The sequence below is a fragment of the Pristiophorus japonicus genome, chromosome 10, assembly GCF_044704955.1.
Source record: "Pristiophorus japonicus isolate sPriJap1 chromosome 10, sPriJap1.hap1, whole genome shotgun sequence".
NCBI lineage: Eukaryota > Metazoa > Chordata > Chondrichthyes > Pristiophoridae > Pristiophorus > Pristiophorus japonicus.
In genome coordinates this window covers 182,457,784-182,470,485 of record NC_091986.1, presented here as the reverse complement: position 1 = coordinate 182,470,485, position 12,702 = coordinate 182,457,784, and the positions used below count along the sequence as shown (strand labels likewise).

General features: G+C 48.2%; 1 protein-coding gene across 1 annotated transcript in view; it reads right to left on the bottom strand.

Moving 5' to 3' along the window:
- Positions 1-286: 286 nt before the first annotated feature.
- Positions 287-12,702, bottom strand: part of LOC139274651 (high-affinity choline transporter 1-like) — a 40,397-nt gene continuing 27,981 nt past the window's right edge. The window contains exon 8 of the mRNA XM_070891330.1: positions 287-742. Coding sequence (XP_070747431.1) covers positions 287-742 — 456 coding nt within the window. The remainder of the gene's footprint in view (positions 743-12,702) is intronic.

The window sequence follows — 12,702 nt, the reverse complement described above, 5'->3', positions numbered from 1 at the left end:
TTAAATGGCCAAAACAGGCATAGGTGGCTGGTAACACCCCCTTTTGAAAAAAAAAACGAAACTAAAAAAAAATCCTAACTCACTCACTTACACTGGCGCAAATTAAATGTGCAGAATGGGGATTTTTAAGATACTCCAGAAAAATCAAGTTGCTCAAAAAAAAACGGAGCAACTCCTGGCCAAATTTGGGCCCTAGGTGAGAAGATTGAACTCCATCTCCCTCCTGCCCCAGTGTGATTGTGTTACATATTGTTTCCCCAATTGTATTTCCAGTTTATCAATATGATTAATTAGTGATTCTAGTCTCACTTGGTCTTTCTGTCAAATTAAAGGCAGTTATATATCTCTCTGGCCATTTGAGTTTGCCGATATATGACAAGGCTACAGTCATTATCAGAGAGCAGAGCATTGCAAATGTTTTATACGGAAAAATCTGGACATAGTAACTATCCTGGAAATAACCTCCAGGATAACGTATAGCAGCTGGAAAATGAAAAAGGGGTTCACCTCCGGTAATCCTCAGCAATGCTCCTGTCAGAACGCCAGTGACAAATCCAAGTCTATTCACACATGGAACATACAGAACACAAACAAGCTGTGGAAAAAGGACTACATACACAAGGTCAGCACTTAATGCATAAAGGCCATAGATAGTGCTGGTAAAGAGAGCAAGGATAGTGGCAAGTACTGTCACTACCAGGACTGTGATCTTCATCACGTACAGGAGTTCTTTCTCTGACGCCTGAAAATAGAAAAAAAAACAGGATGAACTACGAGAAACAGATTTCTGTGAAAGTAGCGGAATCATTCCAAAGGCAAATACATTGGGCGTGGAACTTCCAAACCAACTTAGAATACCTCAGTATCACGATACATCCTGAATGTTGAACATCGAGATTAGAAAAACAGATCGGAAGTCTGGGCAAAAATATCTGGCCAGAGCCTTTTTACAAAAAGATAATTTTGAAAATGTCATCAATACATAACTATTCTGTTCTGACCAAGGGTCATTGACCTGAATCGTTAACTCTGTTTCTCTCTCCACAGATGCTGCCTGACCCACTGAGATTTCCAGCATTTTCTGTTTTTATTTCAGATCCCAGCATCCGCAGTATTTTGCTTTTGTAATACATAACTATTATTCAACAAAGTTCTATTTTGTGGGGTGGCACCAATAAAACAGGATAAACCACTGAAAAATATACTTGCTCCAAAATGTGATCAGATACGATTTAAATTGAGAACAGTGGAAGCCTGTGACACATATGCCAATAAAATATCACATGTCTCAAAAAGCACACACACTTATGACAATATCATGAGACCATCTTGTGTGCTTGGCTCATTGCTGCCCCAAAAATACTATTAATAAGGCCATGGTCTCGTAATGTGGGCTGAGCTTAACTGCGCTCCAGACAGTGAGTATTCATTTAAAATTGGCACTGCCTGGATGACATGATTGCTCACTTGTAATACTGTAGTTGCCAATTGTTCTGTTTGTGTGCACCAATTTCAGTCCCTCTTTGCTGTTTTGCTGTATTTCCAAAACATGTTAAAGCTGTACCCCCTCTGGCTTATGTGGCTGTTCCCTGGGAAACAGTCATTGGGCTAGACTTTCCATTTTGCTGGCTATCGCCCAAAAAATGGGCAATGTTCCAGTGATGGTCGATGTGTCAGCCTTACCGATCGCTGGAACATCGCTCATTTTTTGGATCGCGATTTGGATCGCGATAGGCCAGCGATGTGAAATGGGTGATGCAAAAGGCCAGCGATGTGGAAGGCAAAAGCTTCCCTAGCAATGGCTTTTTGCACATGGGGTTTTATTTTTGGTGACAGGTTTTCCCACGTTTCTGGAGGTCAGGGGTCATCCACACATGCGTAGAAGGCAAAGGGAGGGGCAGAGAGAGCGAGGATACCGAGAGAGGAGGAAGGCAGTGAAAGAGAGGAGAGAGAAAAGACTGAGAAAAGAGATTTATAGAGACCAGCGAAAAGAAATTCCTGGAAAAGAAAGATATATTATTACCGGAAAAGAAAGATATATTATTACTGGAAAAGAAAGATCCAACGAGATGTCTGAATCTGAGCATGATGTGGAGGGTGGGGGAGGAAGAGGGCCAAACCCTTCTCCGATGAAGTGAACGAGGCCCTCGTCGCTGAGGTGCAGTCCTGGTGGGGCCTATTAACCCGGGGTGGTCACGGAAAACCCCCACCCTGTGTGTATCGCAAGATTTGGGCCGAGATCGCGGACGTGGTCTCCTCGGCTTCCCATGATGCGAGGGGGTTCGACCAGTGCCGGAAGCGCTGGAATAGCTTAGTAGCTTCGGCAAGAGTAAGTAGCATTTTATATTGTACTGATGCAAATTGTAATTATAATTATAATTAATCTCCTGGATTGAATTTAAGCTGGTTATTCATACATGTATTACATATACTCCCTGTTAAGATCCAGACAGGGCTCTGAACCTGTGCTGCTGCGGTATAGAGAGATGTATATGTGTCAAGCTGTAGCTTCTAAACATGCTGAGCTTTGTTTCAACCATGCATGATCCTATTTGCATGTAACATTTTAAACTGTGGTGTTTCCATGATACTACCTAGTCAATTAGCTTATGCTATGCTCTTTTCTCATTTGCAGAAGAAGATATCTAACAACCGTGTGGAGCAGAGGCACACCAGAGAGGGCACTGTTCAGGTGCAGTCGCTGACAGACCTGGAGGAGCATGCAGCCGTGTTGGTGGGCCATGAAAGTCGTCTGTGAGTAATGTGTCAAACAGTTTTTAAAAATAATGTAACGTCCTGTAATTATAATGCAATATGCAATATATGAATGATGTTATGTCATGTCATGCATGCAGCCTTTGTGCATAAGAAGCAATAAGAGCAGGGGATGCAGCCGACACAGCTTTCTGGGGCAGTGAAATCCATGTGTTGATATGTAACATCTCTTGTTAATGTGTACCCTTATGTTCTAATTATCTCTGTAATAAGCTCAAATGTGCTTTTAAGGTCAACCTGAGACACTAGTCGAGGTGGCACCTGCACCTGCACCTGTACCTGGTGAGGAAGAACAGGAGGAGGAGGAGCACGACACCACCACTACTGAACCAGAGGAGGAGGAGGAGGAACAGCAGTAGTAGCCACTTATGGAGGGGGATGAACCTGCGGTCATCTCAATCGAGAGGGGAGAGGCACCAGGACCAAGCGACATGCAGCCAGCAACACCAAGATGCATTATATTGCGCATGCTGACCCCACGGAGGCCGGGTCAGCGAGGTCAGCAATCGCCTCCCACGGACGATCAGTTGGAGGGCTTGATCTCCATGTGCTCGGAAATGGTCGCGATAGGTCGCGAGCTTCTCCAGCGGTTTACTTAGTTTGCGTGTGACTTTTCACAGGTGTCTGCTGTGCAAGTCATGCTACTGGAGGTAGCACGGCAGACACTGGAGGAGATGCGTGAGCAGACCGCTGCAACCAATACCCTTTGGCATGCGCTGATGGCTGAACACGGCGCTTTACCCCAAGGTTTCGTGTTGTGTTGGAGTATCACCCCGAGTACTCAAGCGAGTACAGAGGAACCACTTCCTCCTGACTCAGAAGATGATCCGCTAGCTTCGTCTTCCACTCCAACACCTCCACCACGGCAGGAAGTCTTTCCATTGCCCGCTGCACACCAGATTCGTTTCGGTCTCTGGGGACCAAAACGGGCGGGTGGGCCTAAGATACGAGGGGGAGAAAGGATCTGGAGGGAAACGTGGCCACAGGTCCAGGTAGGGAGGAGTGTGGGGGGGGGGAGGGGGGGGTTGCTAAAATTGTTATGTTATCTTAAATTCTGTTACTGTTAATGTTAAATTCTGTTACTGTTGATGTTAAATTCTGTTACTGTTAATGTTCATTTATAGTTGGGGGGGGGTTAAAAATTACAATAAAATTCTTTGTTAAAGTAATAAAATGTTTTATTGTTGTGCATTCTCTTATAATAACATAAGTTTAGTTAAGTTAAGCATTAATGCAACTGTTGTACAACAAGGGCCAGGCCAGGGCAGTGCAGGCAAGGCTAAAATGTAACTCAACGCAAATGCAACTTTTGTTTAACAGTAACTGTAATTGTGACTGTCCCCAATGTAAGTTCATGCAAAGCATTCATTTATGAGCTGCTGGCGCAACAGCTTTGCAGCCACGTAACTCCCACAGGGTTTCTCTGGTCTTTTGGGGGGGGGGGGGGGATTGTTGGGACCATGGGTTCATCGCCAAGCTGATTGTCCTCCCTGAGGTCCTCACAAGCCTCCTCCTCCTGCTCCTCGCCATCTGCCTCTTCTGCCTCCCCTCCTTCTGGAGGCGGACCTGCAGCCCCATCTGGCATTTGTTGTCCTCTCGTTATATTGAGTTCCTAACACAGATGAGGCTGCACACAGGGAGGTTAAAGTAACAGTGACCTCAGTCTTTAATAAGACACTCCAGAGTGAGGAACAGGCCTTAGGGGCCAGCTTATATATAGTGTTCCCAAGGGATGCTGGGATCCCTTGGGATTTCAGGGGATGAGCTCCCTGGTGGCGGAACATGGGAGTGCATGCTTTACAGATACACAACATCACTCCCCCGCCAAAGTCAAAGTGAAAACTATTTACAAGGTGAGGCGGTCGGGAACCTTTCTTTCCCTGGTGGACCGCCTCGGTACAAATGTCTGTTCTGGTGTGTTGGCTGTGCCCTCGCTGGGCTGGTGTGTTGTTGGCCCTGCAGGGCTGCTCGGTGAGCCTGGCCTTGCTGGGCTGTTGGGCATGTTGGGTTTGATTTCCTGGCCCGGCATGGTGTCGTTGATCCTTTGGGTGTGTGTTGTGGGCTCGAAAAAGGTGGTGTCTGTTGTGGGTTGTTCAGGGCAGTCTGTGAATTGCAGCCTCGTTTGGTCCAGGTGCTTTCTGCAAATTTGTCCACTGTCTAGTTTGACTACAAACACCCTATTCCCTTCTTTAGCTATCACTGTTCCCGCGATCCACATGTCCATAGTTTAGCACATACACAGGGTCATTCAGATTAATTTCCCGTGACACAGTGGCGTGACCATCGTTTACATTTCATTGCTGCCGCCTGCTCTCTACCTGATCATGCAGGTTGGGGGGGGAACCAGCGAGAGTCTGGTTTTAAGTGTCCTTTTCATGAGTAGCTCAGCCGGGGGCACCCCTGTGAGCGAGTGGAGTCTCGTGCGGTAGCTGAGTAGTACTCGGGACAGGTGGGTTTGGAGTGAGCCTTCTCGTTTAAGGCTCTGTTTGATGGTTTGTACTGCCCGCTCTGCCTGCCCATTGGAGGCTGGTTTAAACGGGGCCGAGGTCACATGTTTGATCCCATTGCGGGTCATGAATTCTTTAAATTCGGCACTGGTGAAACATGGCCCATTGTCACTGACAAGTATGTCAGGCAGGCCGTGGGTGGCAAACATGGCCCTCAGGCTTTCAATGGTGGCGGTGGCGGTTCTTCCCGCCATTATTTCACATTCAATCCATTTTGAAAAAGCATCCACCACCACCAGGAACATTTTACCGAGAAACGGGCCCACATAGTCAATATGGATCCTCGACTATGGTCTGGAGGGCCAGTATCTCACTGAGCGCATTGCTCAACTGAGCACATACACTGCATTGCCGTACACAGGACTCTAAGTCAGAGTCGATACCAGGCCACCACACATGGGATCTGGCTATCGCTGTCATCATTACTATCCCCGGGTGTGTGCTGTGGAGATCCGAGATGAACGTCTCCCTGCCCTTTTTGGGTAGCACTACGCGGTTACCCCACAACAGGCAGTCTGCCTGAATGGACAGCTCGTCCTTTCGCCGCTGGAACAGCTTGATTAGCTCTTGCATTTCAACGGGGATGCTAGCCCAGCTCCCATGCAGTACACAGTTTTTTACTAGGTACAGCAGAGGATCTTGGCTGGTGCAAGTCCTAATCTGGCGGGCCGTGACAGGTGACTTATCATTTTCAAACACTTCCATGACCATCAACAAGTCTGCAGGCTGCGCCACCATCAACAAGTTTGCAGGCTGCGCCATTTCTACCCCCGTAGTGGGCAATGGTAGCCGACTGAGAGCATCCGCACAGTTCTCGGTGCCTGGCCTGTGGCGGATGGTATAGTTGTACGCTGATAGCGTGAGTGACCACCTTTGTATGCGGGCTGAGGCATTAGTATTTATCCCCTTGCTTTCAACGAACAGGGATGTGAGGGGCTTGTGATCGGTTTCCAGCTCAAATTTGAGGCCAAACAGGTACTGATGCATTTTCTTTACCCCAAACACATACGCTAATGCCTCTTTGTCAATCATGCTGTAGGCCCTCTCGGCCTTAGACAAGCTCCCGGAAGCATAGGCGAGAGGTTGCAACTTCCCCACAATGTTAGCTTGTTGTAATACACACCCGACTCCAGACGACAATGCTAGCACAAGTCTTTTACACGGGTTATACAATACAAGCAGCTTGTTGGAGCATAAAATGTTTCTGGCTTTCTCAAAAGCAATTACTTGTTTTTTTTCCCCATACCCAGTTCTCACCTTTGCGCAATAACACACGTAGGGGCTCTAAATGGGTGCTTAACCCTGATAGGAAGTTACCAAAATAGTTGAGGAGTCCCAGGAGCAGCTCCGTGACATTCTGTGGCCCGGGCGCGTTCCTGATAGCCTCTGTCTGGGCACCTGTGGGCCGAATGCCATCCGCCGCGATCTTTCTCCCCAAAAACTCCACTTCTGTTGCCATGAAGACGCATTTTGACCTCTTCAGCCGCAGCCCTACGCGATACAGTCACTGGAGGACCTCGTCCAGGTTTTGTAGGTGCTCGGCGGTGTCCCGAACCATGACCAATATGTCATCCTGAAAGACCACCATGTATGGTACCGACTTGAGTAGGCTCTCCATGTTTCTCTGGAAGATCGCTGCAGCCGACCGAATTCCAAATCAGCATCTGTTGTAAATGAACAGTCCCTTGTGCGTGTTGATGCAGGTGAGGCCCTTCGAAGACTCCTCCAGCTCCTGCGTCATGTAGACCGAAGTCAGGTCGAGCTTGGTGAACGTCTTGCCTCCTGCCAGCGTCGCAAATAGATCATCTGCCTTAGGTACCGAGTATTGGTCCTGTAGCGAGAAACATTGAATAGTTACTTTATAATCGCCGCAAATCCTGACCGTGCCATCACTTTTGAGTACTGGAACAATCGGGCTGGCCCACTCGCTGAATTCCACTGGGGAGATGATGCCCTTGCGTTGCAGCCTGTCCAGTTCGATTTCCACTCTCTCCCTCATCATGTGAGGTACCGCTCGCGCCTTGTGGTGAATGGATCGTGCCTCTGGGACCAAGTGGATCCGCACCTTCGCCCCGAAAAAGTTTCCAATGCCTGGCTCAAAAAGGGAAGGAACTTTGTTAAGAACCTGGGTATATGAGGCCTCATTGACATGTGATAGTGCTCGGATGTCATCCCAGTTCCAGCGGATTTTGCCCAGCTACCTCCTTCTAAGCAGTGTGGGGCCATCGCCCGGGACAATCCAGAGTGGCAGTTCATGCACCATGCCCTCGTAGATGACCTTGACCATGGCGCTGCCCAGGACGGTGATAAGCTCTTTGTGTATGTTCTCAGTTTCGTGTGGATGGGGCTCAGGGCTGGTCTGAATGCCTTGTTGCACCACAATCTCTCAAACATCTTTTTACTCATGATGGATTGGCTAGCGCCAGTGTCCAGTTCCATGGCTACTAGTAAGCCATTCAATTTTACGTTTAGCATTATAGGTGGACATTTCGTCGAAAATGTGTTCACCCCGTGTACTTCAGCATCTGCCTCCTCTCTCTGAGGCTCAAAATTGCTTTGATCCACCATGATCTTCCTCTGCCACGTGGTGGTTAGCAGGTTTTGCAGAGCTTGCAGTTCGTCTGCAAGCTCGTTGGAGGTGCCCCATTGTTCTCAGCTCTTGCCAACATACCCTTTGAAGCGGCATGAATAGGCTGAATGAAAGCCTCCACAACGCCAACAAGGTGTGAATTGCATTGCATCATCCTTTGTTGGGGACTATGCGTCATCTGGGTCACCTGAGGCCTGCTGGCAGTTGCAGACTCGTGGGTTCTGCCCTGTACATTTCTGCTCGCAAACACAGTTCCAGTTAATTTATGAACATTGCTAGCACTTGTATGCTGAGAGATTTGTTTGGTGTTATCACACTGGTGGACATAAACGCCTGTGCTATTGCAATGGCCTTAACAGAGGGTCGGTGTCGCTATAGTCAAAAGTTTTCGTAGGGTGGTCTCGTGGCCAATGCCCAGTACAAAAAAGTCTCTGAGCATTTGCTCCAGGTAGCCATCAAACTCACATTGTCCTGCAAGTCGCCTTAGCTCGGCGACGTAGTTCACCATTTCTTGACCTTCAGATTGCTGGCACGTGTAGAACCGATACCTCGCCATCAGCACGCTCTCCCTCAGGTTAAGATGCTCCCGAACCAGTGTACACAGCTCCTCATATGACTTATCTGTGGGTTTCACCGGAGCCAGAAGATTCTTCATGAGGCTGTAGGTTGGTGCCCCGCAGACTGTGAGGAGGACCGCTCTCCTTTTTGCAGCGCTTGCTTCTCCGTCCAGCTCGTTGGCTACAAAGTACTGATCTAGCCGTTCGACATAGGCTTCCCAGTCCTCACCCTCCGAGAACTTATCCAGGATGCCACAGTTTGCTGCATCTTTGCATTGGATTCGTATTCTCGTTTCCATTTATTGTGTTCCTAACACAGATGAGGGTGCAAACAGGGAGGTTAAAGTAACAGTGACCTCAGTCTTTAATAAGACACTCCAGAGTGAGGAACAGGCCTTATGGGCCGGCTTATATACAGTGCTTCCAAGGGATGCTGAAATCCCTTGGGACTTCAGGGTATGAGCTCCCTGGTGACAGAATATGGGAGTGCATGCTTTACAGATACACAACATTTTATAACTCGGTTATGCAACATGCTACACACCACAATAAACTCAGCGACCTGGTCAGGGTGGTACTGTAGGCTGCCACCAGAGTGGTCCAGATATCTGAGGCGCTGCTTTAGGACTCCAATTGTCTTTTCGACAATGTTGCGTGTAGCTATGTGGCTTTCGTTGTAACGCTTCTCGGCTTCAATAACGGGATTACGCAGTGGGGTCATCAGCCAGCTGGCAGGGCTATATCCTTTAACCCTCAGCATCCAACCATGACTTTCTGGCTGATTGACAAACAGGTCAGGGATAGCACTCTCACGCAGGATGTGCACATCATGGATGCTGCCAGGAAATACAGCATTTACTGTCATGATTATTTGCTTGTGGTCGATAACAAGCTGCACATTCAGGGAGTGGAATCCCTTTCTGTTACAAAACACTTCCTGGTTCTGTAAAGGAGCTTTCAGGGTGATGTGCATGCAGTCTTACTGCTCCCTGCCCCTTGGGGAAGTTGGCTATTCTCGAGAAACCCAAAGCCCTCCCGGTCTGTGCCTCCCTGGTCATAGGGAAGTTTATAAAGTCCATCCTGCGAGCGTAAAAGGCTTCAGTCACCTGTCGAATGCAGCAGTGTGTGGCGTGCTGAGAGATACCACAGATGTCACCAGCTGAAGCCTGAAAGTATCCAAATGCATAGAAGGATAGTGCCACAGTAACCTTTACCTCACTGGGCAGTGTGGTTCTGATGGTGCTGGAAGGCTGCAGATCCCCTTGATGAACTGGCATATCTCATCGATGACCTCCTTCCGGAAGCGCAGTCTCCTATGACACGCGTTTTCAGACAAGTTGAGATAAGCTTGTTTTTCCTTGTAGCTTCATTGGCTGTACGCTCGCCTCCTCTTGTCTCCTCTGTCTCCGCATTCTATTGATCTTTTCAGAAACCAGTGTGTGAGCAGTTACGAGTAATGGCAGAGCAGTTACGAGTAATGGCCCCATCATTATCAATAATATTATTTTCACTTGCTATAAATGCACTTTTTAGTAAAAAAATGCCTAATCTACTAAGCTAATATTAGTATAATTAAATATAAGTATAAATGTGAGTGGATCTATCTGTAAAAGACCCTTAAATAACTCACAGCTCAAGTTTTTTAGCTGCCTCCTCCCTTCCTCCGAAATTCAAAATGCTGTCTGTAGTGCCCAGTTCTGTGAGGAAGGCCCAGTAAAAGCAACTATTCTCCAGTGATGTTCTCGGCGAGCGATCAGCCCGGCAATGTGCTGGTAATGTGCCGACAGTTCCAATGGGCGATGTGCAGGCGATCACCTCAGTGATCAGCTTGGCGATGTGAGCTGAAAGTTGGGGGGTTCATTTTCCGGCCTGAATTTCCACTTTTTGGTCAAAATGGGTGACAGCAGGTCATTTTGGGCAATGTTCCAGTGATATGAAGTGGAAAGTCTAGCCCAAAGTATGCTATCTATACAGGTCCAGATATCTCTCTGGATATTCTTCTCAATTTACAGATTCTGGAAGAGGATCAGAGGAGGTTTGTAAGACGAGCATGTTTGCACCTGAGACAATCAATTAAGACCTGCCCTTACATCACCATTCCTGCATATCCCAAGAAAACTGTACATGGAGACAATTATTTCCCAAGGAAGCGAAGGCAGAATTTTGCAGTGTCATGCACTTAGACCTCTTCCTGGTCAGGGACTGCTTTATCTTGCCGCCTTGCATTTTTATGCTGCTAAGCAGTTCCAAACCTGCAGTACACAGTTACAGCATGCAAGTCACAGCTGAATTGAATCCACTGGGCCAAACAGCAACATCAAAATATTGAGTCAAGGCAGATAGATGGAGTTAAGATACAGATCAGCTAGGATTTCATTGTATGGCGGAGCAGGTTTGAGCGGCTGAATGGCCTACTCCTGTTCCTATGCTCCTATGTCCTTTTCCCATGGAAAACTGGCAGCAATATGGAAGATGCTGCACTTTTACCATCTGGTTGGATTCCCCCAAGTGTTGGGCATTTTTGATGGCATGCATGTGTCCTAGCTGGTCCCTACCTCCAATGCCACTCCCTTGAGGAACACAACAAGATTGCACTACATCAATGTGCCGTTGATGTAATGTGCATGGCATTTACTTCCTAACCATGTACTCATTCTAAATGCTTCCCCAGTGGAAAGAGGAAGGGAGGTGGATAGGCTGTTGGTATCTGCCTCTCGAAAAGGAAGTTGTCAAGTATCATCTTGTGCTTGGTTAATAAATGGCTCTGTCACTATAGGCGCCACAGGTATTGGTGCAGTGGTTGTCTGGGTTTGTAAGCTATCTGACACATCCGCAGTCAACTGAGCAGGGCAGCGGGATGTGGTGTTGCCCTGAGGGACCGCTTCATAGTCTGCACGAGTTGCTGTCATTCCTGGGCACTCCCTCAGCATGGTCAGGGATCTGTGTGGGAGAAGACTACAATGTAGCAGTGAGGTTGTTGCAATCTGCACTATCTGTGTACAAAATAAATGTAAAACAACACAGGAGACACATATGGGAGCATATAGAAAATACACGTGAACCATTAACACAAAGGGCAGCAATAATGAAAAAGCAATTTGATATTAGCAGACAGTATAGCCATGCTGACTTGGTTTACTGGTCATCATCATAGCCAGTCCCTCGGAATCGAGGAAGACTTGCTTCCACTCTTAGTATGAGTCCTTAGGTGGCTGAACAGTCCAATACAAGAACCACAGTCTGTCACAGGTGGGACAGATAGTCGTTGTGGGAAGGGGTGGGTGGGACAGGTTTGCCGCATGCTCTTTCCGCTGCCTGCGCTTGATTTCTGCATGCTCTCGGCGATGAGACTCGAGGTGCTCAATGCCCTCCCGGATGCACTTCCTCCACTTAGGGCGGTCTTTGGCCAGGGAGTCCTAGGTGTCAGTGGGGATGTTGCACTTTATCAGGGAGGCTTTGAGGGTGTCCTTGTGACGTTTCCTCTGCCCAACTTTGGCTCGTTTGCCGTGAAAGAGTTCCGAGTAGAGCGCTTGCTTTGGGAGTCTCGTGTCTGGCATGCAGACAATGTGGCTTGCCCAGCGGAGCTGATCAAGTGTGGTCAGTGCTTCAATGCTGGGGATGTTGGCCTGGTCGAGGACGCTAATGTTGGTGCGTCTGTCCTCCCAGGGGATTTGTAGGATTTTGTGGAGACATCTTTAAAAAACAGGACAAGTCCGACTGCAGCAACTACAGAGGGATCTCCCTGTCAGCCACTGGGAAAGTCGTCGCTAGAGTCCTCCTCAACCGTCTTCTTTCTGTGGCTGAGGAGTCCCTTCTGGAGTCACAGTGCGTATTTCGTCCGCTACGGAGCACAACGGACATGATTTTTGCAGCGCAACAGCTGCAGGAAAATTGCAGGGAACAGCACCAGCCCTTATACATGACCGTTTTCAACCTTACAAAGGCCTTTTACACTGTCAACCGTGAGGGTCTATGGAGTGTCCTCCTCCGTTTCGGATGCCCCCAAACGTTCGTCACCATCCCCCGCCTGGTCCACGACGACATGCAGGCCGTGATCCTTACCAACGGATCCATTACTGACCCAATCCACGTCCGGACCAGGGTCAAACAGGGTTGCGTCATCGCCCCAACCCTCTTCTCAATCTTCCTCACTATCATGCTCCTCCTCACTATCATGCTCCACCTTACAGTCAACAAGCTCCCCATTGGAGTGGAACTAAACTACAGAACCAGTGGGAACCTGTTCAACCTTCGCCGTCTCCAGGCCAGGTCC